We start from the raw sequence: 27296 nt of genomic DNA, 5'->3' as shown, positions 1-27296 counted from the left end.
TACCAAACCCCACTCATTTACATCAGGAGAGTGGAACCTGGGTCTTACCTCTCTATATATAGGCACCTAATGTTTAGCACCATGCCAAAAATAGCAGTCACTTAAAATAATGATTGAAAGAACAGACTTGGCACGTGCTGAACAAGCCTTAGAAGAAACTGTATCCTCTGAGCAGTGACCGCTAAAGAATTGAACTTGGATGAGATTTCCAAAGGAGAGAAAAGAAAACTAAGATGTCCTAAATACAGGTCATCTTCATGAAATATCTTAATCTAGAGAGCAATTCCTGAAAATGCTTCTTGACTTCTTTCAGCCCTAAATACCTCAGCTTTAACACAGGGATCACTACTCCTACCCTCAAAGGTTGCTGGGAAAATTAAATGAATTAGCATATAGAAAACACCTAGTATCCTGTCTCGCACTGTTAAAGTTTGGTCCCTTTTGTGCCCCCAACCCAATGTGAAATCATGTTAGAGCCTGCTTATTTCTTTGCAACCTCAGTAACTGCTATACCCTAAAAAGCAATCCCGCTTAGAAAACTAATGGCTATTTGAGAAAAGGAGGGAAGACTCGTCAGATGCTCTCCCTAGAGCAGGGGTGTCAAACTCATTTTCACTGGGGGCCACGTCATCCTTGTGGTTGCCTTCAAAGGGCCAAATGCAGAGCTCCTTGCCCCTAGTTAAGGAGTCGTTACATTTATACAGTCCTAAAATTACATTCAGCCCTTTGAAGGCAACTGAGAGGCTAATATGGACCCTGGTGGAAATGAGTTTGACACCCCCGGACTAGAACATAGTTTTTTCAATCAACACTACTGTCAAACCTGACTGGATAATTCTTTGTTGTAGAGGGCTTCCCACTATAGGGTGTTTAGCAGCATCCTTGAAGTGCCTCCTGCCAAAGTGACTCCAGACATTGCCAAATGTGCCCCAATTGAAAACCACTATTGCAGAGTTAACTGAAATTCTCACGAAGGCCTAAATCCATTCCCTGGTATCTGCAAATATATCTCATAAGTTTACTCATTCCCCACTGAATAATCTATACTTTAAATGATGCTCAGGCTTTATAAGCCATTCTCCTTAAAAGCAGTTTTGCCTAAAAGCAGTTAAGCAAAACTGGTAGCTAGCACCTGAACTGTCAAACAAGTCATCATAGATAATGCATGCAGTCTTGAAGCAGGAGATAGGAGGGAGGAAACCCTGGAGGTGCCCCAGGACTAAGATAAAGGACATCTACACAAGACAGAGACCCTGTTCTAAAGACCAGTGGTTCCCGCTCTCTGGGAAAGTGCTGAATCATGGTGACTCACGAATGCACCTGCACAGAAGATGCTACATGACCCCTGCTTCATCATAATAGTAGTATAATAAATTAACATTGTGCAACCCCCTTCCCCGCCGGCCAATCAAGGAAAATCACGGAAGACCACATGCACAGTAGCTTTAAAGTAATATAACTACTTGTACATGAGCAATAAAAACCTGCCAAAACTAGCCAGGAAATAGCTGCCCTATGAGAACAGAAACCCTCCAGCCCCTGAGGTCAGTCTCTGCTGGGAGTTGGCCTGCTCCCATGTCCTGTGGAATGTACTATCGCTTAATAAATTCGCTCTCTCTCTTTCTGCTATAAACTCTGTGTGTTCCGTTCAATTCTTTGTCCACAAACACCAAGAACCTGGTTCCCTGTGCCCACCTGTGACAGTCTAACCACTCAATGCATTATCACACTGTGACCTTAAAGCCAAACTAATATAATGAGAGTAGGAGCAGCCTAAGTCCAAAAGGTCTTCACACAAAATTAAGAGATTTGTCCCAGTGCTCAAGTGTCTAACCTTTTAACTTCAAGTCTACAGATGACACTAAGTAGATAGTGTATAAAATGAGTTTTGGTTGCCTAAGAACTTTTCCACGTTTGAAACAGACACTAATGACATACAAAATACATTATATATATATATATATATATATATATAGTAAAAAATACAGTATATATAAGAATCATTTTGTGTCATATGCCCACATATTGCAGCAACATAAAAGTTACGTATATTAACAACAACAACAAAAAAAAAAAAACAGAAGCAAAAGTAGTACAGAAACAAAACTGAGATATCAGTTCACTAGGGTTTTGGGATAAATTGCTTGATGTTAATAAGTATAGCATGGTAATTGAGTACAGACTTTGAATCAGACTACCTGGATTAAAACCCCAACCCCATCACTTACTAGGTAGGTGATTTGATAAATTACTTCTCTATGCTTGTTTCCTCCTCAGTAAAATGGAGATAATTACAGTATCTATCTTATAGAGTTCTTGCAGGATTGAATGAGTTAAAAAAAGTAAAGTGCTGAAACAGTGCCTTGCACAAACATACTAAGTATTAAACATTGTTTATCGTTATTTTTAATGATGCATTAAGAACAGAGAAGTATACCTTGGTTGGCTTAGAAAAGTAAAGGCACAGTAAAGTCAAACAGTAAACTAATTACTTCATTTGGGAGTCAATTTCCTCATCCGTAATATAAGAAAGCACTTCGAAAATGATGAGGATAAAGGAAAATCAAGGGCAGTGTGTTTAGAAGGCTGGTAGGGAAAAGTTGCATCTCTCTTCCAGTTTGGTAAAGGAAACTTTGTGGAGGCGGTGCCTTTTAAGGAAATATTCTAGTAATGGACAGACTAAGGAAAGGACCTGCCGTGCAGGTCTCTACTCTTACAAGGTAAGTCTGACTCAAAAGTCCTTGCTTTACTCCAGTGGTCTTCAACCTTTTTCATCTCATGGCACACATAAACTGATTAGTAAAATTCTGCAGCACACCAAAAAATGTGACATGGGTGTTAGTCGTAGAACTGTTCCCACTACTTCCAAAAAGTGCAAAGAAAAAAAGAAAAATCAGCCTTTCCTATCCGTTCCGCAGAATGCCGCCCCCGCAAAGCTTAGAAGGCGGGGTCTGGGTACCAGGCCCACAGTCTGCAAAAGTGCCAGCATTCAGACAGTGGAAGGTAGGCCAAGTCGCCCTTCCGCGCGACATTTATCGAAAAAAAACCCAAGAATTCTGTCTTCGCCCCAGGGCAGAACAGCTGCTGGGCCTCGTCCTGGTTACCCCCCAGGAAACTGGAGCTTGCCGTTGGTCGCTTTGGCCGGACTCAGTCGTCCCGAGTCTCACCGTCACAGCACAGCAGCCCCGCAGAGGCCTCCCACGTGGAGTTCCCAGCCCGCCAGCCAGCGGCTCGCCCCGCCCCCACCCGGCTGGCGCTCTCATTGGCCAAGGGCCTCCGGAACTGCTCCGGAGAGGAGGCGACTCCGCCAAACTGGGCGGGCACCTGCGAGAGGTCACAGCCACGTGGCCAGCTCTCCGAAGACCGGGACATGCGCGTGGGCCTCACGCGGGCAGGGAGGACACTACTCAGCGCCAGGACAGTGCAATCAGAGAAAGACCCTGGTTAGAGACAGGCGCCGTCCCCTCCACCCTATGCAGGGTAGTGCTCACCTCAGCACTCGAGGCGCCTCAACCTTAGGCTTCTTGGGCTTTGGCTCCTCCGCGGCGGCCATCTTTGCGCTCCCACCACCACAGGATTCAGCGTGCGCCCCACCCCTTCGGCTTTCTGGCCCCTCCCCTTCTCGTGTTCCCGCCTCCGTTTTTACGAACGCCCTCCCTGCCCGACTCCTTCCCGTTCCTGCCTGTCCCACCCACATTCATTGGCTCTACTCCTCAAGTCCACCCATTGGCCAATACACAGCCCCTTCCTGACCCCGCCTCTCAATATAGGGATACCTCCTCCCCCCCCAAGGATTGCTTTAGGCTACGGTTGAGCGCCTGAGTCCAGATAATAAGAGACCGCCTCATTCTTTTAAATTCTCAGTGATCTAAAAGGTTTGGATCCTAAAGCTCAAAAGATGTATTTCTTCTCTTTCAACGTCTTCCAGTTTATTTAATCTTTCCAGATCGATAGACCTAGTCGGTTTCTTTGAAGCTGTTAGTCTGGCAATCTACAGGGCACTCCAACTGCGGGGTCCTCACGGCCTTCTCAGCTGTCTCAGTCTCGGTTGGGAGAGGACCCGGCGCCGAATCACTGACAGGCCCAGGTGTCGGGGTGAGTGTGAGGGGCGGGGAGTCTGCGGTCTGGGGACAGCTCGAAAACTGGGGAGTAGGCTGAATATCCTGGACTGCGGGATCGTCTCCTGTGCTGTAGGTCGGGACTGCGCCTCCCTCCGGGCCTTCCGGGCTTTCTTGACAGCGGGGCCGGAAGGGAGCGGTGCACCTGCAGCCCTGTGTTCTCAGGCCGGAGAGGCTCGAGCTCATTGGGGTCCCTCTCCGTTCTCCGGCGCGGAAATAAAGTCTTGTCACCCACAGTGAGTTGGAGTACCGAAGACTTGGACCTCAGCCCCAGGCTGCTTCTTTGGAGAACAAAATCCTTGCGTGATCTGAGCACACCTCCCGTTATGTTAGAGGGTGGCGCCTGGATGAGCCTGATGTGGGGAATAAATACAGTGAGGAGGGTGTTGTAGTTCGGAAGAAACATGACAGGAATCCAAACTGAGGAAGTGGCAGTGAGGATGGCAAAGTGATGAGCAGTGTAGCTAGTTGGACTTGGTAGATTTGGATTGAACTTGAAGCCGAAGCGTATAGCCTACATGATTAAGAAGGTGGTCCAGGCGCGCCCGGCTAGCTCAGTCGCTAGAGCATGAACTCTTAAGAGGGTGGTGCCACTGTAAAATTAGGAGCCCTCACATGAGGAGGAATTTTGTGGAACTTAAGATATACCGAGTTTGAAACAATGGTGTAGGTGAAGACGGTAGAAATATAAAAAGAAAAAAAGCATGGGAAGTAAGCGGGAAGGAAACTTTCAAGGTGAGCACCGAAACAGAAGTTTCATATAATAGGGTAAGAATTTGTTTTGTTGGGGGAATGTTATCAGGGACATGAAATGCTGCAAGGGTCAAAGGAGTAAATTGGAGTCTGAGAATAGGTTGTTGGATTTGATAATTCGGAAGTAATTGGGCCAGTTGACAGAGCTGATTTAACAAACTCAGTTACTGAAAGGAGAGACTGCCAAGTGTAGATTTAATCTCCTTCTTCATTTGGAGCATGAAGCAAAAGATTATTGAGGATGGCAAGGTTCCTAAAAAGTATGAGGTTTGTTTGTTTTGGGGAATACAAGACACATTATGTTTTGGTGCAGAAAGCAAGTAACCAGAGTATAACATTAAAGATTCACAATTACAAGTGGAAGGATTAGTTTTGGAAAGAAAGGAGGACACTTTCATTTAAAAGCATAGGAATATTGGAGAAATGAGGTGGATGAAGAATTGCTCAAAACTTACATTTCTTTAGTGGGGAAACTTTGCAATGAGACTAACTTGTCATATTGAATCTTAGGATTTTATAGTGTTTCTAAACATTCTGTTGGAGTTCCCTGCAGACTAGATACTTTTTAGTTGCTCCGTAGTGGGTAGCAAATGGTATTTGTAAAGAAGAGGAATTCTCTCTCCATCTACAAATTACCTTCCTTCCTGTTACACAGAGAAAATAAAAGCCATCATCTTCCTGCAACCAAATAATCAAACCTTCTTCCCATTTGTTTAAAGAGGAAAAAGTGTCCCTTCTCCTAATGGAAAACAAATCCTTTCACCTAGTTGAACAATACTATCCATCCTCTCCTACTTCCAGGATCTTCTTTTTTTCAGTATTCTCTGAAAAACATCACCCTTTTCCCCTCTGCTCACACCTTTTCTTGAGCATTTAAAAATATTCTTCCTTAACTTTATAAACTATACCCATTTATTTTCCTGTCTTTTTATTTCCTTCACAGCTTGAGTTCTTGAACGTATCATCTATTCTCCTTATCTCTATTTTCCCCACTTCTTGCTATTTGTTTCTCAGCCCACTGCAGTACATCTAGTTCCCAGCATTCCACTGAACTGTCACTGAAACTGCTTTTACTAAGATCATCAGTGTCCTCTGTGTGTTAAAATCATATATTCTCAGTAGGGACAACAGCTGCCTCTTGTAAGGCAAAATAAAATCATATTCTTTATGTATAAAGCACAGATATATTTACAGTACTTAGAGAAATACACACGTATTCTGTGGTATTGAAATTTGCTATGGGAGGGGTATGCTAGAAGGGGATTCTGAAAAGGCCCCTCTAGCAGGTAATAATGAAAAGAAAGTTGAGGAACACTGTTAAATCAACACATTTTAAATTCTTTTAGTTTGAACTAGTGCCATTTAAAATGTTTAATACTCCATTCTTCTGAAAACACACTAACACACTCTAGTTACTAAAAACCCTTACCCTCCCTGCTTTTTTCTTATCCTTCAGCCAAATCTTTTTTGAGGCACACTTCCTTGACCCAGCTGCTATTCAAATGTTGGGAGTTCCTTCCACAGGCTCTCTTCTATGCATGCTCTTTCTTTGTAAGTTTATTCTTATAATTCCCATCAACAAAAAACCATGATTACTTACAAATCTATCTCCAACTCAGCTCCTCTCTGAACAACCAGACCTATATATACAATAGTCTTGAATATATCCATCCATTTGGGTCAAATATAGTCAGAATTGGGTCAGATTATACAGAAGTAAGGTTACATGCCTCCTTTTTGCCTCTCATACTTTCCTCTTACCTCCTCCCCAACTTTTGTTCAAACTGCAATGTTTCTCTTATCTTTTCATTTTACTCCACCCTAAGTCATCCACCCTAAGTCATCTCCAACTGGGGTTACAATATCCAGTCCCCTGTTACACAATTGCCATGGTGCAAATCTTTCCTAAAACTGTAAATGGGATTGCATGAACCCCCTGCATAAAATAACAAAAAATAATTTTATACTTCCCTGAGAAGAAAGTAAACCAATCTCTGCTTATCTCCTCAAGTCTCATCTCACCATTTCCCTCCATCTTCTAAAGTTGCTAAATTTGTACTGGATTTCTTTGTCTTGTGTTCTCTCTCACCCCAAAGCCTTGCAGATTTTTATAGCACACTGTATTTCCCCTATCATAATAGGAATTACATCTTACTGCATTAAGGGTTTTGTAGGGTTTTTTGCCTTCTTTGTTGACCTCTTAAACACTGTGGGTTCAGGGACTCTATTTTGGTCACCCCATCTCCCCATTGCTTAATATATAAAACATGCTCAAAACTAACTTCTTGAATGAATAAATGGTCAAAATATTGGCTGAGAATTGGGTGAGCCAGGTTCTTTTCTGGTCTCATTCTCTCACCTTGAATATCCTTTTCTCTCGCCTTCCATTGCCTTCATTCTGTTATATATAGAAGGAATACATTTTCTTCTTTTATCTTCCAAGGATATTTTGACTCTTGTAATCGCATTGCTTATGAATCGTCAGGATGAGTGTGTTCAACATTCGGTAAAGGGGATTTCTGAAGTATTGAAGCTGCAGTCAAAGCACTGATGGAACTGCCTCTCACGACAGTTTCTCAAATGGCTTTAAAATAACTGGGAGAATTCTGTTTTCTGACTCAAAAGTCACTAAGAACAAAAAGATAGTTGTGGTGGTGGTGAGTGTGCAGCTTTCCCAGTAAGTTTATTAAAATAATAAAAGAAGTAACTGCAGCTACTAAGGGTTAAGTAGCTAAAGAAACAGGCTGTATGTGGTATTTATTTAATTGTTGTGTGCATTAGGCCCTTGGTCTTAATATGGATAGAAGAAATGAGCTCTCTTTTCCTGTAATAGAAGGTTAAGATGGGTTTTAAAGTTAAGCACTGATGAAAGCTACAAGTGTTACGCTCTCATCTCAGCACTAGGGACAACAATAAATCCAGATGGCCAGTTTAACTTACTGTAGTCTTCTGAGACCTGAACTACTGCCAATGAAAACAACCTTGGTGGAAACTTTTCCTGGAAAGAATTTTTCACCAGCTTAAAAAGCTAAGTAGGAATCTGGCTCCTAAAAATAAAGAAACTATGAAGTCACTTGCTTCAAGAAGAGTAGCTCTTTTAGGGTGTATTGTGGCAGGGGAGTACCACAGATATGTGGGAACTATTCTTCTATAAGATGAATGGTCGAAGATGAGAACATATGTTACCTCTTTTAAATATAATTTCTGCTCAAAATAATTTATTAGAACACATTTTGGCTTCTAACTAAACAAGAAATGTCCCCTTTAACTCTTCCTCTTAAATTATGAGCTCCAACAGCACATTTGCTGCCCAGTTTAACATGGTAACCACTAACTACATATATAATTTAAATTAATTAAAATTGAAACTTCAGTACATCGGTTGCATTAGCCCCATTTCAGGTGTTTGATAGCCACATGTGACTGGTGGCTACTGTACTGGACAGCACAGATAGAGGGCATGTCTATCACTGCAGGAAGTCCTATTGTACAGTATTGCTTTACGTTTCTGATAATTAGTCTCTAAGAGATGGGTAAGAACAGGAGCTCAGGATTCCACTGGATCTGGGTTTGACTCCTAGCTCTGATACTTAAGCCATGATGTTAGATAATTGACTTACCTTTTCTGACACTTTATTGTCATATCTGTAAAATGGGGGTAAGAGCAATATTTATAGCATTGAGTTGTGTAGATTAAATGTATTAATATAGGTAGAGTGCCTAGCATAGCATCTGGCCCACAGTAAGTACTCAGTATATTTGAGATATTATTACTTCATTTATCCTTAACACTTTGAATGGAATTGTAAATTAATTTTTTCAAAGGATGCCACATTTAATAGCTGCCTCACCTGAAGTGCGCAAATCTGGGTCTCACTGACTTTACTACAGTGTTCTGCTTTAAACCACATTGTATTTCAGATGAAGATTTTATTTTAAGAAAAGGTATCATAACACAGATTTAGTTGTAGATCTTATTGATGGATATCTTGTTTCATCTAGAAAAAAAAGTATCAGCAGAGGTTATAAAGTCAGTTAAAGTCATTAGGTTGATACAGTAAGTCTTTGTATTCTGGTGGCAATATTTTAAACCCAAATAGAAATAAGGCTGATCCAAAGCTAACCTATTAAACAAAGCATATGACGATATAAAGTAGTACAAGTTTCAGATATCATTTTTTAATTAATTTTATTAATTTTTTCCATTACCATTTAGTCCCCTTTTACCTCCTTGTCCCCCATAATCACCACACTGTTGTACATGTCCATGAGTCCTTTTTCCTTTTTGCTTGATCCCTCCACCCACTAACCTCCCCTCCCTAGCTGTCATCCTGCTCTCTATCTATGAGTCTGTCTCTATTTTCCTTATTAGTTCAGTTTGCTCATTAGATTCCATGTATGAGTGAAATCATATGGTATTCATTTTTCTCTGACTGGCTTATTTCACTTAGCATAATGTTTTCCAGGTCCATCCATACTGTCTCAAAGCATAACATTTTCTTTTTTACCAGGTTTCAGATATTAATCTGAAAAAGTTTAGTAGGTCCAAAGCCTGAGGTATCATGCTTTATTGCTGCCAACTCATGGTGATTGGCTAACAGAGATGGCTTTGAACAAAGAAACATTTTATTGTTTCTAATGAGCAGGAACCCTAAACTATTAACAGCATTCATAACTTTATTAATATAATAATTACTAAAACACACCTTAATAATTAGTATTATTTACTTGGTAACTATTGAACATAGGCCAGATAGGAAGGGAAAATCATCACCAGATAGTCTTTAAAGTCAGCTGCTCTCATAAAATAGATTACTTCCTCTAAAACGAACTGGTCAAGTTGATCTCATTTTTTTCTCTGTAAACAAAACTGAATGAATCCACTTATGGGAAGGCTTACTTTGCTCTTTGAAATTTATCTTCATGTATAGAAACTGTCTTCATAATTTTTAAATTCTCTTTTAGACTACATTTACCATACAGTACTATAATTTTAAATGAATGGACCACAATACTAAACACCTGATACTGATGTTATCCATATAAAAGAAAGGAAAACGTTAAGGTAATTGAACTTTTTCCCGGTGTCCTTCATATTTCAATATGGACCTTTTTATTTGAAGCATAACTAACCCTCAGAAAAGTATGCAACTCATATCATAAAGTCCAATGAATTATCACAAAATGATCACAACTTGTAACCATCATCTAGATCAGAAATAAAACATTACCAACACCTTAGAAAACCACCCTAGGCCCTTCTTAGTTACTACCCCCACTTTGCTCCATAAAATAAACCATTTGATTTTTCAAACACAGATTAGTTTTACCTATTCTAGAACTTCATATAAATAAAACCACACTGTGTATATTGTTTTGTGTCTGTTACTCAGTATTGTAGGATTTTACCATATTTGTTTCATGTATCGATAGTTTATTTTCATTGCTGCTATTCCATTTTATAATACACTATGGTTTCTTTTCCCTTTGTACTATTGATAAGTAAACATTTGAGTTGTTGCAGATTTTCACTATTACAAATGTATGTTTTTGGTACACATTTGTACACATTTCTTTTTAATCCAGCTGGTTGATGGGTTTATGTGTCACAAGGTATTAAGAATAGTTTTTTAAAATTAAGATATAATTCATATACCATCAGGCTCACCATTTTAAAGTTATAATTTTGTAGTTTTTAGTATATTCACAAAGTAGTGTAACTATCATCTCTATATCCAGCAGATTTTGTCACCTTGAAAAAGAAATGTCAAACCCATGACCAGTAACTCCCTGTTCCTCCCCTCTACCCAGCCCCTGGCAGGTACTAATCTACTTTCAATCTCTATGGATTTGCCTATTCTAGACATTTCATGTAAATATATTAATACAGTAAATGAGCTTTTGTTTTTGGCTTCTTCCCCTCGGTATAATGTTTTCAAGCATATTAGTAATTCATTTCTTTCTACAGAATAATATTCCAGTGTTTGTATATTTATTATCTATCCATTCATCAGTTGATAAACATTTGGGTTGTTTCCACGTTTTGGCTCTTAGGAATAGTGCTGCTAGAAAACATGGGTGGACATGTGTTTCCAGTTCTCTTGGTGTATACCTGCCTAGCAGTAGAATTGCTCAGTCATAAGTCCAGGTTATGTGTTTTTTCTGTTGTTGCTTGTGCTTTTGGTGTCATATCTAAGAAACATTGTCTTATCAGGGTCATGAAGACTTATGCATATGTTTTTTCAAAGAATTTTATAGTTTTACTTTTTATATTTAGGCCTTTGATACATTTTGTGTTACTTTTTGTATATTGTGAGGTAGAAGTCCAACTTCATTCTTCGCATATGGAAGTCCAGTTGTCACAGCATCATTTGCTGAAAAGACTATTCTCTCTTGCAGTGAATGTCTTTGGCACTGCTGTCAACAATTAATTGACCATATATGTAAGGGTTAATTTTAGAACTCCCAATTCTATTGCATTGATCTCTCCTTGTGCCAGTACCACCTAGTACATTTGTAGTAGTTTTGAAATCAGGAAGTATGAATCCTCCAATTTGTTCTTCTTTTTTAAGATTGTTTTAGCTCTTCTTGGTCTCTTTCATTTCCTTATGAATTTTAGCATCAGCCTGTCAGTTCCCACAAAAAAAAGGCAGACATTTTAATAAGGAATGCATTGAATCTGTAGATCACTTTGGGCAGTATTGCCATCTTAACAATATTACGTTACAGTCCATAAACATGAAATGTCTTTCTGTTGTTTAGGTCTTTTTTAATTTCTTTCAGCAATGTTGTAGAATATTCAGTGTACAAGTCTTGCACTTTTTTGTTAAATTTAATCCTAAATATTTTTATCTTTTTGTTGCTCTTATAATTTCCTCAATTTTATTTTTAGATTATTCATTGCTGATATGTAGCAGCACAACTGATTTTTAATATTAATCTTGTATCTTTTAACCTTGCTGAACTTATTGTGTCTGTGTGTGTATTAGTTTTACTTCTTTTCCAATTGTCTTTGGTTTCATTTTCTTGCTTAATTGCCCTGGCTAGAACCTCCAATACAATGTTAATTGGAAGTGGTAAGAGTGAACATTGTTGCTTGTTCTTGATGCTAAGGGGAAAGCTCTTAATCTTTAGCCATTAAATATGATGTTAGCTATAGAATTTTCATAGATGCTTTTTACCAAGTTGAAGAAATTCCTTTCTAGTCCTAGTTTGTTAAGTGTTTTTATCATAAAAGGGTGTTGGATTTTGCCAAATGATTTTCTGTACCTTTTGAAATGACATTTTTTGTCTTTTATTTTATGAATACCATATATTATGTTAATTTTCATATGTTGAACCAACTTTGCATTCTTGGTATAAATCCCACATGGTCAGGGATATTATATTGCTGGATTCAGTTGCTAGTATTTTGTTCAGAAATTTTCTTTGTATATTCTTAAGTAATAATGGTCTGTATTTTCTTATATTGCCTTTTCTGGTTTTGGCATCAGGATAATATAAGGATACTTTTGATGTATACTAAATTTAAACTTTTTTCCCCCCAGAAAATGATCCACAGCCTATTTCTCATAAATTGTTCCGGTGACATATTTCTAGAGAAGCACTGGAAGAGTGTTGTTAGCCAGTCTGTCTGTGATTATTTCTTTGAAGCTCAAGAGAAAGCTGCTGATGTTGAAAATGTACCACCTGTCATTTCAACACCTCACCACTACCTCATCAGTATCTACAGGGATAAGCTCTTCTTTGTGTCTGTCATACAGACTGAAGTGCCACCTCTCTTTGTAATTGAGTTCCTACATCGAGTTGCTGACACATTTCAGGTTGGTTGTTCATCAAATCTTTTGAACTTAAACTACCCAAGTTAGTTGGAGGAGGGACACCTTATTGTATTTTTTGAATACCCAGCTTTTGATGTGTTGTCTGTCCTACTGTATCTCTCTCTCTCTTCTTTTCAAGTAAGCATTAAGTTCATAGACCCCTTTATGTAGGGTGTACAGTAGCACAGGTAGCCGCTCCATTCACTGTTTTAGGAAAAAAGAGCAGTCTCATGGGCATTGAAGCCTTATTTTTTTACATTTATCACAAACTATGTCATTACTAAACAATAATGCTTTCCACATATAGTTCTCTGAATGGTCCTAAGATTTTTATTGGTCATGAAATCTTCTAATATTCACATTTTATTATTTTCTCTTGTTTTGATAATGTGCCAAATAATTTAAAACTAATCTGTGTGTTTTGGGGTACCCAATCAGAACAAAGGAAGTTTATAGTTCATTAATGTTTCAATGTATTTTCTGGCATAATATGTAATAGGAATTCAATTCAATCTAAAAAATCAAGAAAATGTTAAGGAATAGTATGTAAAATTATTGAGGGTTTTTTCCCTGTGTTTTACATTCATTGAATTATGCAACTCTAAGTTTATCCTTCAGAACAAAAAAGTATTTATCAAGCCTTTCTTTATTCTTTCCACTGTGCAATGTTATATATATTTTGTTAGGACTACTTTGGTGAGTGTTCAGAGGCTGCAATTAAGGATAATGTGGTCATAGTGTATGAGCTCTTGGAAGAAATGTTAGACAATGGATTTCCACTGGCTACTGAATCTAACATTTTGAAAGAACTGATTAAACCACCAACAATTCTACGTTCTGTCGTCAACTCTATTACAGGTAAGGAGAAAACATACTTTATTAGGAATTGAGCAGTTAAAACTTTGTGAACAACTCAACACCATTTCTTATTATCTGACAGATTCTTAACATAGTCCAGTTTGGCCACAATTAAAGTTAGTGATAATTTAAAAATGGATGTATATTTCTTTTCATGGAAAGAGGCTGGGTCTTAAATAATAAAGAACTTTTTGATTATTACTCTCTTTTTATAGGTTTTTCTACAAGACCACAGTAACATTATTACTATTATTTAACACTAAATAATAAGACTGAATAAATGATCCTGGTTAATCGTGAAGTAGCCAATGTCATGATGGATGTTAACTAAACTTATTGTGGTAATCATTTTGCAATATAAACGTAAATCACTATATTGTATACCTTAAACTCACACAATGTTATGTGTCAACTGTAACTCAATAAAGCTAGAAAAAATAAAAATAAATAGTATTATAAAACTGGTATTATGCTGCTACCCTACAATTACTAGAGTATAGAAAATTTAAGACTGTCCACCACAGAGTGCATACTGTCTCCTCCAAGTCTTTGTTTTCTACATGCGAAAGATGTATTAAAAAAAGAGAGACAGGAAATTAGTCTAGTTGAGAGAACTCATGCATTGTGGGCCTTGTACTTGTGTTATAAGCTTCTAAGTTTGGTTTAACTCTTCAGTTGAGCTAGATATTAGGTACACCAGATGACAATATTCTTTTGAAAATATTAAGGCCTTCCAGAGAAAGATTTCTATGACATGTTATATGCCATTCCAGCTATACCATCCACCACTGTGAAAGCCTCTCCAAGTGCACTGATCTAAAAAAAAAAAACAGGTGAGCGAGGACTTCCATAGCTCTTACTCATCCTTGGTACAAGACTGAGTGTCAGGAGAAGTTCAGGGAAGATAAGATGGAGTATCTGTGCTTGTTCCTAAAACGTACACTCTATATAGGAGACTAGAAAAAATTAAAATACATAAATAACAGTATAAGATTTTCAAAATCAATTTCACACTTTATAGGTAGTGTAGTTACACTGAAAGGTGTTGTCATGGTTAAGCATATACTACTTTTGAATTGTAAATTTACCAGAATGTTAACTGTTTCACAGTTCAAGGATATATGTTTAGGACAACTGATTTATTTTCAGACCTATGCCAGTTTACCAGGAAATTTACCAGATACCGAACGTTAGCCACATTGCAGCCAGATGGGTGTGTTGACCTTAAAATGGAAAAAGTCCAGAGTATGTTCTTCATTCCAGTTACTCCACTGAGGCCTGCTTGGCAGCATCTCATGTAGAATCTAAGCTAGAATACCAAAGGACCTAGTTATCACTCTGTTTTCTCAGTGGAGGCATTTTATCGGCAGAAGGTTTTGAAACAACCAGCCTCTTTTTTCATCAATGGCAGCAGGATGAGATTCTGTTGTTGGGCCACTGGAATTAGGTTAGGTTACTGTTAACACACAGGAAGCCAAAGATAAGTAAATGAACTTAACCTGGTTTGGCAGCTAGAGGACCACATGGCCTATTTCTGTCTTCTAGAAATTTGATCAAGTTGGTATGGATATGACTCCAGCAATTCTGGAAAGCACCCACAACTTCAGTGAAGAAAGGCCCAAACATTAAAGAAGCAGCTAAAGCATTCACGTATTTTTTGGTTAATAGCTTTTCTGATGACCATTTTATACATTAGCTTTGCTTTCTCCTTTTTCCGTGTCTAGGCAGTAGTAACGTTGGGGAAACACTCCCCACTGGGCAGCTGTCCAACATCCCCTGGCGCCGGGCGGGGGTAAAGTACACAAATAATGAAGCCTATTTTGATGTCGTTGAAGAAATAGATGCAATTATAGATAAATCAGGTAATTGTGTGCATGTGGTCTTATTTGGGGAAAAACAGTTTGGCTGACATAAGCTGAACGGAAAATTGAAATCCCTTGGCAGTGTGGTTTCAGTGGAAAGGCATTTGCTTTGTAATGATTTAAAAATCTGTTGATTTTTCCCAGAGATTACATGTAATTTTCACAATCACTAGTTGAGATCAGCCAAATCTTTGTAAATCAGATCTTAGGTTGTCTTACATTATGCCCATTATTACCCTGTACGCCTCTCCGTCTTGCCATCTATTCATTCTAACATTTATTGTATACCTACCACACAGAATCCTTTTGCTACTACTTTCTGTGCTGTACTTCAAGTAAAGACCCCAGTCAAATCAACAGTACTCTATTGGAATCATTTAAAAAGTCTGTAAACTTTCTAGTCCAATCCTCACATTTTATACATAAAACTGAATTTCAGAAGGGTTAAGTAGTCTACCCAAGGTAACACAGTTGGTGTGAGACTGAGCTATTGTGATTATAGCCAGTATCTTTTCTTCAGTGAGTGCCCTTTTCGTTATAATTCCATTGTATAGAATAATAGCTATATTATTACAGAATAATGGCTGTTTCTTAAAAGTTAACAGGTAGCTTAGTCCATTTCATGAGAAATTTGCCTTGTTTTAAAATTCAGTTAAAAATATTTTAATTTCATATCCAGCAGTCCTACAAGGTTGACTCTGTAGAGATATAAACTGGTTAGAGTCTCCTTAGAATTATCATATTCCACCCTGGGTTCCATACACAGGCCATGGCACTCAGTGAAGAAGCTGAGTGTAATGGATCTCTGTCCACTGACCTGTTAATAGATGTGCAAAGCTTCAGTAGGTCTGACACCCAGGAGGTATCTCCATTACTTCAGATAGAGTGATAGCTCTAGTAAAGATGCAGATTCCCATGATGTTACCGCCCTTTTTCTCTCTTTAGGATCTACAGTCTTTGCAGAAATTCAGGGGGTCATTGACGCTTGCATTAAATTATCCGGAATGCCTGACCTTTCCCTTTCTTTCATGGTAGGTTTTGTTCTGTCATGTGGTACTAAATGAAAAGATAAATACTGAGATACTTTGGTATCTTAGATTGCAAAAGAGTATTTCAGGAATATTCCTAGCACAGCTTAGCAAGATATTAGCTTACATGGTAAGCATGGCCGTTATGGAAAGGGTGAGACAGGTCTTTGCCCAGGTGTGCTAGAAGTAGCTAAATGGCTGGCTGGCTTCTGCAAATCTGCGGTGTTAATTTGACTGAGGGCATTGATCTTGTGCATCATTTTAGAGTCAGCATGACACACTGCTAAGTACAGACAAGAGAACCGAGTTGTGATTCTCTCACTGCCACTAATTTGTCCTGACCTTGAGTTCTTTGAACCTCAGATTTTTCATCTATGACATGGAAATGCTACTACTTGCATTTTCTACTTAATAGTTATCAAAATTCAGGTAAAATAATGTATATAAAATATTTGCTAACTTTAAAGCATTGTGAAACTATGCTTATGAAGTGCTCATAATAACAGACTCTTGCATGACCACTTTATCTTTAGGGAGCATATTAATTTCTCATAACATCTAAGTAGAGTTGCTATGTGTATTATGCTGAATGACTATGGCTGTGTTTTCTTTTTCTGGCAGAACCCAAGGCTTCTAGATGATGTCAGCTTTCACCCCTGCATCCGGTTCAAACGCTGGGAATCTGAAAGAGTTCTGTCCTTTATTCCTCCAGATGGAAATTTCCGACTCATATCATATCGTGTCAGCTCACAAAAGTATGTTGATGCATCAGCCAGATACTGCCATCATATATCAGTGCACTGGGGAGAACTGACTTTTCTGTTTCATGCTGACAGTTGAATACTTGAATTCATCATTATTGCCTTTAGCCATAGTTCACCAGGAGACCCAAGAAGAACTGGTGAAAATATGTGTCTAGTCAATGTACCTTGAATCTAATAGAGTAAATGAGACTCAAGTAAAATAGGTACCTGAGAGGAAGCATTTGGTACTATAACTTGGGCAAAACAATGAAGCTGGGCCATAATTCTACTATGATCTGTAGGCTTCATGGCTGACCGAAGGACACAAACCTACCTATAGCCCCCCAGGACATCCCCCAACTAACTGGCTTCAAGTCACTCTTCTCTGCACTGAGGTTTAAATGAATGATTTGGTGTTATGGGTTGTAGTTGGTTCATTCCTTGAAAATATCAGAAGTTATTTAGGTAACATCAGGACAGGACTCAAAAGCAGCAACTCTAATTATTTCTTGGCACTTACCACATAGGAACTGCTTTAGTTAGTTTGCATAATTTTAAATTATCTGTCTGCAGATCTTAATTCATTTCTTTAAACGAGGGCTATTTGCCACAATTGCTTATATTATAATTAAGCTTCAGATTTCTATTTTGATTTGATACTTATTTCTCAGAAGTGGCATTACTCCTAGTACTAGACTCACTGTGCCCCCACCCCTCACGCGCACCCCCAGTGCATATGCAGAACTTGTACTTCTAGGGACATAGGGCTCTATAGTGAACTAAGAGGCAGGGTAGGATACTCTGGAATGAGGTTTTGAGGTCACCTCCTGAACTGTCTCATACCAGTAAAACTGTGTTTGTGCTTTTGTGTCTTTATCTTTTTAGTCTAGTGGCAATACCTGTGTATGTGAAACATAGCATCAGCTTTAAAGAGAACAGTTCTTGTGGCAGATTTGATATTACAATTGGACCAAAGCAGAATATGGGGAAAACTATTGAAGGAATCACAGTGACAGTTCACATGCCAAAAGTTGTGCTGAACATGAACCTGACACCAACACAAGGCAGCTATACATTTGATCCAGTTACCAAGGTACAGCCACCTCCAGTCAAGAGGAGGACGCGTGTCTGCGATCTTTATTTTGTGATTTAGGGCAAAGGGTAGAGGGAAGGTTTCAGCGTCTTGGTTAAAACTGAAGTTTCTAAAAAATTCTAGAGAGCATACTGTGCTGTGCTTTTGCCACTGGCTGTGAAGGGAATACTGCCTCTGCTGCAGAGGAGATGATCAGAAAAGAGACGCATTCTGTCTCCTTTCAGGGTGTGTACACCTTTGCTCCTCCATCGATAATCCAGGACTCACTCATTCTCTAATGAGGAAGAATTAATAAAAGCTTTTTAATAAGAGAAAAAAAGTGTGTGGATATAAGGAGACATTATAGTCTATTGTTAAATCTTCTTTAGAAATTGATCATTAAGATCTTTCTGTTCCTTTTTAATTTAAAAGCATTGTTTTATACTTTTCCAAGGGGGGTGTCGGCCAGGAAAGCAGCTTCCTCACCACACATAAATGTACCTCTAGCAAAAGGTTTTCAGAGAAACTGTGAGAGATTATTTTCTCTCAGCTTATTCCTTGGGTCAAAAATATTCTTTTCATCAGCAAAGTCATTGAGCTGCCAAAGGCATATTTTTAAATAAAATCATAGAATGTTAAAAATCATCTAATCCAGACCTGAGGATTCAAAGAACCTCCCCAAAGACCACACGGGGTTGAGAAGTGAAGGGGAGCTTCAGTTCCCTGGCCCTTCACCCCAGCTTCACTTTCTCATCTGTTGTAGAGTTCCATAGTAAAGATTTCATTTGAACAAAGGGTGCCATGGCTAAAAGTTTAAAAATGCCAATTTATGTCAGTCTTCTCATTTTACAGAAAAATAAACTGAGGCTCAGACAAGAACAGTGAACGTGCAGTGGTGGAAAGAACATTTGAAATCTGATAGCCTTAGGTTCAAATTTCAGCCTTGTCACTAACTAGTTGAGTGAGCTTAAGCAAGTCTTTTGACCTCTGAGCCTTAATTTCCTTCCTCATTTGTGAAAAAGAAGACAAAATCTACATCACAGGCTTCTGTGGTGGTGCTAGCACAGTGCTATAACTATATCCAAAAGTAAATGTTCAACTAACATTGGTGCTCTCTGACTCTCCAGTCAAAGTCACAGAACTAATTAGTGGTAAATTCAGTGAAGATCCCAGGTCTCTTGTTTCTAAGACACTGTGCTTTATTTCGTACAAAAGTTTATGGTGTCTTTTAACCTTATCTTTGAACATTTTATTAAATGGTTCAGATTGGTTTTTCTTTTTCACATCTTTTTAAGGTACTGACATGGGATGTGGGAAAAATTACTCCACAAAAGCTCCCAAGTCTTAAAGGACTGGTAAATTTACAGTCTGGAGCACCCAAGCCAGAGGAGAATCCAAGCCTCAACATACAGTTCAAGATCCAGCAGCTTGCTATTTCAGGTAAGGATAAACTTGACTTCTGCTAAAGGGCAATAGAGTTTTCCTGAGGTCAGCTATTGAGTACTGGGAGCTTAGAAGGCTAAGTAATATTCCCTCTGTAGAAAAAGCAACAGCTCCAGTTTGGCCTTCACACTGCTGTGGGGCCAGCCTCTCAGGTACAATGATTTTAGAGAGTACCCTATTCACACAGCTTCCCTTTACCCCAGCCCTGATTCAAACACCAAAGGAGTCATTCATTCAGAAGGTATAATTACCCTTAAAAGACATTCCTTGCCCACATGAAAATCTGAACTAAAATCATACCCCTACCATGCTATAATTTGTGAATGCTAGGACATTGTTTCCAAATAGTGTAAGGGACACTGGTTAATGTCAGATTTACTGTGCAGTGTTCTGTTAAACAAACATTGTATTGGTTGGTGTGACCAGGATAATAATATATTCCCTTCCTTGCCTATTCTTTTTGACACAGGCTTAAAAGTAAACCGCTTGGACATGTATGGGGAGAAATATAAGCCATTTAAAGGAGTCAAATATGTCACAAAAGCTGGAAAATTCCAAGTGAGGACATAAGAGGCCAAAATTCCTCAAGATCTGTTTGTTTTCTAAGCGTTATAGTTTATTACTATTAGGTACCAAGTGGGTGGGAATACTTATTCTAGGTAAAGCATTTGTTTGGAGCTACACACCGCTAACAAAGTTGCTTAGTAATCAATGTAAGGTTCTTAAGGCGCTTTAAGCTAAGGTAACTTTTGAATCACTTAGCTTATTTTGTATCTTTTCAATTAGAAGATTTTGGAGGTGATTTCCTCCACAGGGTGGGCACCAGCTGGAGGTTGCACATTGTAACAGTAAAGGCAGAAGGCTACAGTCATAACCTCTCCTAAAACAAGTGACCTGATCTCAGCCAGCAGCTGTCTTAATCTGTGATGTGATGTGTCAAGTGCAGCCAAGTATCACACCTGATCTTAGCCATCCCAAATCAGCATCTGTCCCAACAGGAAATTCCTCCACCCCAAGAAGTTTACAAGAAAACTGCCTCTTCAAGTGTTTGCCTTATTTAGCTTTTCACATGTGCCATTAAGCAAGCACTGTAGCAAAAGCCACTTCCACATGGCCCTGGCAGGGAGCACTGCTGCTCCATGCTCCATTCTTACTGTACTTGGTATAGTATTTTTTATAAGTAAGATTTTTATGTAAAGTTCAGATTTTGATTTACGGGGACCTTGCTGCAATAAGCACCATCTCAGTTTTGCACCACTGGTTCGGCTGTTAGCACAGGAAAAATCATTTGTATCAAAGGGGCAAATGCTTTATTAAGGTAATATAAAGGAACACTACTGCTTTTAGGAAGTTATTGCAAGCACAGCTCTTTGAGATTTTAAATAAATTAAAATAGTAAAATAACGTAAGTGAACCTTTGCCATCTTCATGTTTTATGAAGTTTATCCAACACCAGTTAAACCACAGATAGCCTAAAGGCCTCATGTCATGCTGTATAGTTCAGCAAAAGGAAGAAAATATGCCTGCCTCACTATCCTCTTTTATCTTTTTTGATTTTTTTACTTTTTTAATTGAATTTATTGTGGTGACATTGTTTAATAAAATTATGTAGGTTTCAGGTGTACAATTCTGTAACACATCATCTGTATATTGTACTGTGTGTTCACCACCCCAAGTCAAGTCTCCTTCCATCACCCTTTATCCCTCTACCCTCTTGGACCTCTCCCACCCTCCTTTCCCTCTGGTATCACCATACTGTTGTCTGTGTCTGTATGTTGTTGTTCTTAAGGGCTTGAATTTGCCTATATCCTTTGTCTTCAAGGGGAACTCCCTTTTCATATTATGTGCTTCTCAAAACTATACTCAACAGATTCCTTCCTAGAAAACTATTGTAATTGTCACTGGAGTACTTAAATGTCTCTACTGTACTGACAAGGTATGCGGAAGTGCACATTATAGTGAGTCAGGAACAAAATGCTCAGTACCGTTGATGAAACCCTGTGGTCATCCTGGTTGGTTGTCAGTTTACAGTTGTATTTCACTCAGCTTCTTGGCTTAGAAGTTCTGGCCCTGTTATTTAGTCTTATTAGACATAAAGAATGGGGGAAAAGCTAAAAGTTGAGATATAATTGTTTGTTCATGTTTCCTTCTTGTCTTATTTATGCTCTTAGGTTTCTTCTCCTTATGACTCCATCCTTTTCATTCTTCTCAGCTCTAAACTCCCTTTCCCTTATGTTAAATACAGCCTTCTCACTGAGCCCAGTGGTTGGTGCTGGTACAGGGAGCCCAATGTACAGCAGCATTCTGGCCTGTGCCTGCCTAGGGCACCCTGCCTGCCTTTCATCTAATAGGAAAGGTTACTTTTTGCAACTTTGAAATTTCTAGGGTAACCAGTATGAGCTCGGCATCTAAAATCAAGATGTTGCCAAATATTTACTCCCTTTGCTTAAGGTTGGTTACCCGATTCAACGGCTTTTTATTTTTAATGTTTTACAAAAAAACAATCAGTACATTTGTTTTTCTTTCTGCCGAATCCCTAATCAGCATCTGTACCCAGAGTGTCCAATTTTCTTTCCATGCGATCCTGTCTTACATACAAGCAGATTGTATGCCTAGAGTCCCATGCCTCTAGCAATTTCTGCTAAAACTTTCAAGTAGACTATTTCCTTTTACAATTAAATTATTGTATTTATTGACTTGATTAAACCCAGTAAATCCTTTCTCTAGCTCTGGCTATACTGTCAATAAAAAAATGAAAACAGCAAGTTGATTTTTTAGCTTGACTGGTGATTGTGCGTTCTCAAACCGGCATGCCTGTGTCAGAGCAACATGATCAGATTTTGTTCTGTATTATCATACAAGGTGTGAAGGTTGCTACCAAGTACTCCCAAGTGCTTCTCTCTTAACCTCGATATGTTAACAGTCATGTATACATTCTCTAACTGTCACCCTTTGGGCCACACACTGATCAAAGCTTCCCCTCCCTACCACCACTTACTAATAACAAAGATTCATTAATACTTTGGAGTATTAGAATATTTTTCAAGCACAGAATTCTAGCTAATCCCAGGATGGCCCTGTTTTCTGAATTCTTAAAGGAGTGTATCTCAAGAGCAAATGAAGTAGATGCTTATTTTCTGCATATGGAAGTCACCATCATTTTATTTAAAGGGATTTCATGTGATGGTTTATTCCTTACGTGGTGCTAGAGAAGAGCCTTTGGAAGATGTTTGTCATATTGTCCTCAGAGTTATCTGATTTGAGACAGTGACTAACCTGTAACACAGCAGGAAGGCAGCACCAGTGAGCACAGGGTGAACTGCAGAAATGAGACCATGAATACTGTTCACATATTGCTGAACTAATTCAGTCACTTTGGACATTTCCCTTTAACTCAAGTAGGCTGGACTGTGGCTCCCTACTCAGTAACTTTTCTAAGTTAAAGCAACAGTAACTATAGTCTTTTTGTGATATTTACTCCTTTCACACCTAGAAAAATGAGGCAAAAACAGTGATGTCCTAGCTGTACTACAAGAACCTGCTCCTGGTCTCTTCGTCAGTGCTTCGTCCAACAACAGAATATGCCTCATAGCCCTGGTAGAACCCTGAAAACCCGCTTGGCTATACTGGGCTTTGGAGTATGACAAACAGACCTGCACATATAACAGCTTCCGCTTCTTCAGGGATAGTGATAATCTCTGTGAATAGCTGGAACCACCTAAAATGACAAACTACTTCAACCAGAGGACGATCCACGTCATCTGGCTGCTCTCCTCCTGTCAACGTTCATCACTTTTGCTCTGTCTAGCATATAATCCCCAAAGTTGTCCTTTATTACACAGATCTTTGTTACATAAACATAGTGCTGGTTTCTACTACTTCCAGTACAACTTTGGATTACATAAAGAGCTAGTTTCCAGATCTCAAGGATTAGTTTCATTGGCAATTTTTCAAAACAAAGGAGAAGTCTGATCTAAAGGTTTCTGCTAAAATAATACGCCCATCATTTAAAGCATTATTTATACAAATGTACTTTATTATTTTAAACAGAACAAAAGAAGAGGCAGAAAATATTTGCATATAACAAATCCTAGCTTATAAATGTAGATTTTTAGTGGTGGTGTCGCTAATCATTCAGGGATTTTTTAACTTGCTTCACTGGGTCTTGAGCACTGATATTAGAGAAAAGCAATCGGCATGAAGTGTAAACCAGTGCCTCAAAACACTGGAAGAACTTGAAGAGCAAACATGATTTTTCTTATTTCCTCAATCTTTAGTAAAACGAAAGGTGATCTTTGGCATAGATTCATACTTTAAAGGCATTTATATTTCATTTATATCAGGTAAGCAACTATACAAATATGCTGAGGGCCTTGAAAATCATCCGTTAAAGGAAAATAAAGGAAGCCTGAGTGTACAGTACCAACTTAAGACAAGTTTACACACTTCATGTTGGGATCTAACACACGTTAGAGGTGGGAAGGAAGGGCACTCGGGCAAGGGATCTTACGCTTTTACTCATCCAGTTCTGGCTTTGGGAAGGAATACAGTTTCGTGTGCTGGGGAATGCTTAGAGAGCAGTGATGAGTGCAAAAAAGGAAAAACTCTTCTCTCTCATTTTGCTAAGAGGAAACTTGTGGTGATAATTAAAGTAGTACTAGGGAGGGTTGGTTGTATTTTGTTGAGGGAGGTAGGAATTACTGAGGCCTATTCCCATTGATTCATCCCCAGCAGCGCCAGAATTCCGGTCCACAAGGACCACTCTCCATAGAGAGTGTCCTTCAGACAGGACTGTGTTTCCATTAAACACTCTTGAGGGGCAAGCACCAATTCTTAGGACTAAATTTCAAAAGGATAAACAGGATCTTTCAAAATTACAAATGAACAAACGTGTATCTTTTAAAATCTTGTTTAGGAAGGTTGTGGGGCAAGAATATAAAAACCAGGACAGGAGACATGATTTGGTTAAAAAGTAAATGCAGCATTTCAGCTCAGAAAGAATAAGAGTTAAGAATGAATGATAAGGCCTCAGCACAGACCTCTGCAGGCAGTGACAAAGCATGAAGCTCCTGGGAGTGGCCCTGCTGGGCCGAAGGGCAGGGCCACACCCAGGCAACTGCCCCTCCAGGGGCAGAGAGCACCAAGACACACAGTGTGTTCATGGGATGGCTACCTTGGCAGGCTGAGGCAGGATATGGGACAAGAAGTTTCCCAAGCACAGACATTGCTCAGGGACACAGTAAAGACAGAGTCATGTAATTCTATCATTTGATTTTATACAGTGGGAAACTAGGATTAAGCTGGGGAGAGATAGGATGTAAATCCAGGATACATATACTAGGGCTCCCCAGAGGCCAACTTCCTCTACAGCAGCGAAGCTCACTTCTGAAAAGACCCCAGGTAGCAGAGCCAGGGAAGACAGGCATGGTCAGCAGCAACAGGGAAGCCCAAAACAAATTTTGGAGGCACAGTGATTCCTTAACTGACTTGCCTGGGCCCTGGGTCTTAGGAGCCTGGTGGAGGGAGTGGGGAACGGTGGGGGAGAGAAGGAAGCAGAGAGGGACCTGTCCCCTAGGGAACAAGGACAGAGCAGGTTGTCTGGCTAGTGTTCACTCGGATTCTGAGCTTATGTGAAGTCCATGGGCTAGAAACCCAGTCTGTCTATTTGGAGACTGTGCAGGAGTATAACTGTGTTTGAGAATACAGACACTTTCAGAGTGTCTATCACAAGAGTATAAATGTTTCCTAATGTGAAGAGGCCCCATTCCTTTCTGTTATATCCGGCCAGGAAGTGGCTTTCAACCCCCCAGCAATTCTGGGTGGCTCCTGGAACTCAGTAACTTTCATTCTGTTTAGCAGGGGTTTCTGTGCCAACCAGGTTCAATCAGGTGCCTACTGGTACCAGGGAGTCTTTCTAACCCAGCGCAGTGTAAACCCAGCATCTGTTCGAATTTTGATTGAAGCTGCTTCTGCTTCTCGGACAGTCTCCTTCACAGACTGCATGAGGTTCTGGGCATTGTGAACCAGCATCTCTGTAGCCTGCGAGGAAAGAGGAGCTCTCCATTACTCAGTTCCTGACCAGCAGCCCTGCCTCCAAAACCAACGGTTTCCCTTACCTGCACCTGGTACGAGCCCTGCCCTTGTCACATCACTGGTGGTTGAGCTGAATCACCGAAGAACCCTAAACTGGCCCATCACTGACTGTATACTGTATCCTCAAAAGGCCTCTCGTGGATACTCTTTCCTGATCTTCAAAAAGCTCCTCTCTGGCTCTTACTGTTCCCTCTACCTGAAATGCTCTTCTTCCAGGTCTCCCCTGGCTCATCCCTCAGCTCCCTCAGGTCTTCATTTATTTGTCACCCCACTGAGGCTTTCCCTGCTCACTTCATTTTAAACCACCTTCTCAACTCCCAACACTCCACACCCTCCAATCCTTTCTTCATTTTTCTCCACAGAACCCATTATCACTAACTGATGCACTACATGTTACCTGGGTTGTTTTATCTAAAAACTAGGTCCCAAGAGAGCAGAGATCTGTGTTGGTTTTGTTCACAGTTGTACCTCTGTGTTAGGACAGTGCCTGGCACATAAGAGGTATTTCATAAATATTTAATTAATGAATGAAAAAATAATTAAATGAACAAAACCACCACCTTACAAATCCATGAAAATCCAGTGGAGTAAATCTTGTAAACTCACAAAGTCACAGGACTGGGACCACACTGGTACTCTCCCGTAGCAAGTCAGGGAACCTATCACTCCCTTGGCCCAGTAATTCTTTTTTTTTTTTTTTAATTCTTAACTATTTTTGAGCCACAGAACCTACAATATAGTAAAAAATACTCACCTGTGCAAAATTTGAGCTTGCAATTTCAGAGGGTTCATGGGCTCAGAGAGGCAGAACTATAGGCTAGAATTCCTGAAAGTTGATCTTTCTGCTTCAACAGGCTAAGGCCTGGAGAAGTTCAGACACTTGCCAACCAAACTCACACAACAAGTCAGAATGAGGACTCGAACCTCTGACTTGCAGTCCTGTGACTTTTGCATTCTACTACACTGTCCGTTTCTATCGTTTTTTATTGGAATATTTAATAGAACAGAGTAGATATTCCCAAGACACACCTTTGTTGGTTAATTGATTAAATGGTAAGGTCTGAAACTCTGAACCTTACTCTTCCTTCCCTGTTTTTCCCACTTCCTTTTCTTGGGGCAGAAAAGATCACAAGACAGGAAACAGCCCAGTGCCCAAACCCTGCCTAGAGTACATGGAAGTTAGAGATGAAGATCCAGTTCCATGGTTTTGGAGAAGAGAGAGCTGGGGCGAGAGCTGTTGGCTCAAACATGGTACAAAAGCAGCACTACTGGTACCTGTCTCCTCTGACGCGTTCCTGGCCTCTGTCTCCTGGCCTACAGATCAGATACTTCTCCCAAATTATCTGTGAGTTCCCCAAGCAGAGAGATTATGTCTATTTTTTTAAACTACCCTATACAGTGCCTAATTCAGTGGCACACACAACCGTTGGCACACATAAAGCTTGCCTGGGCAGTTCAACAAAATATGAGCTACCTGCTATAAGAAGAAATTGGGAATCTGGCTCA

The 27296-nt window shown here is 39.5% G+C and overlaps 3 protein-coding genes across 8 annotated transcripts in view; 1 reads left to right on the top strand and 2 right to left on the bottom strand.

The window, feature by feature from the left end:
• ADK (adenosine kinase) overlaps window positions 1-3632 on the bottom strand; it is a 581524-nt gene extending 577892 nt beyond the window's left edge. Inside the window, exon 1 of the mRNA XM_053922691.2 lies at window positions 3492-3632. Within this exon, the coding sequence (XP_053778666.1) occupies window positions 3492-3553 (62 nt within the window). The 5' untranslated portion in view covers window positions 3554-3632. The remainder of the gene's footprint in view (window positions 1-3491) is intronic.
• Window positions 3633-3798: 166 nt separating this feature from the next.
• Window positions 3799-27014, top strand: AP3M1 (adaptor related protein complex 3 subunit mu 1). Of its 5 annotated transcripts, none has more exons than XM_045195920.3 (10): window positions 3800-4095; window positions 10614-10692; window positions 12419-12694; window positions 13378-13549; window positions 15274-15411; window positions 16357-16442; window positions 17061-17194; window positions 18068-18275; window positions 19550-19694; window positions 20167-22458. In XM_045195920.3, the coding sequence occupies exons 3-10, from the start codon at window positions 12422-12424 to the stop codon at window positions 20265-20267; spliced, it is 1257 nt and encodes a 418-aa protein (XP_045051855.1). In that variant the 5' UTR covers window positions 3800-4095; window positions 10614-10692; window positions 12419-12421; the 3' UTR covers window positions 20268-22458. The 5 variants fall into 5 exon arrangements, with proteins under 5 accessions (XP_045051856.1, XP_045051855.1, XP_024417104.1 ...); XM_045195918.3 differs by lacking the exons at window positions 3800-4095; window positions 10614-10692 and adding exons at window positions 4138-4853; window positions 9837-9936; XM_045195921.3 differs by lacking the exons at window positions 10614-10692; window positions 20167-22458 and adding an exon at window positions 26911-27014 and having other exon boundaries at window positions 3799-4095.
• The window catches only part of VCL (vinculin), a 96797-nt gene continuing 93213 nt past the window's right edge, over window positions 23713-27296 (bottom strand). For both annotated transcript variants that reach the window (XM_024561121.3, XM_024561120.4), the window contains one exon: window positions 23713-25736. In XM_024561121.3, the coding sequence (XP_024416889.2) occupies window positions 25590-25736 (147 nt within the window). In that variant the 3' untranslated portion in view covers window positions 23713-25589. The remainder of the gene's footprint in view (window positions 25737-27296) is intronic.

Source organism: Desmodus rotundus, chromosome 4, assembly GCF_022682495.2.
Source record: "Desmodus rotundus isolate HL8 chromosome 4, HLdesRot8A.1, whole genome shotgun sequence".
Taxonomy (NCBI): domain Eukaryota; kingdom Metazoa; phylum Chordata; class Mammalia; order Chiroptera; family Phyllostomidae; genus Desmodus; species Desmodus rotundus.
Note: the sequence above shows the minus strand (reverse complement) of the source record. Positions and strands in the feature narration are given on the sequence as shown.

What these genes read in the sequence shown, in the direction of transcription:
- AP3M1 (XM_024561336.3), top strand. Translation starts at nt 12,422, where the DNA reads ATGATCCACAGCCTATTTCTCATAAATTGTTCCGGTGACATATTTCTA. An exon ending in GAGTTGCTGACACATTTCAG is followed by an intron (nt 12,695 to 13,377) that starts GTTGGTTGTTCA and finishes ATATTTTGTTAG; the next exon opens with GACTACTTTGGTGAGTGTTC. An exon ending in CATTTGATCCAGTTACCAAG is followed by an intron (nt 18,276 to 19,549) that starts GTACAGCCACCT and finishes CATCTTTTTAAG; the next exon opens with GTACTGACATGGGATGTGGG.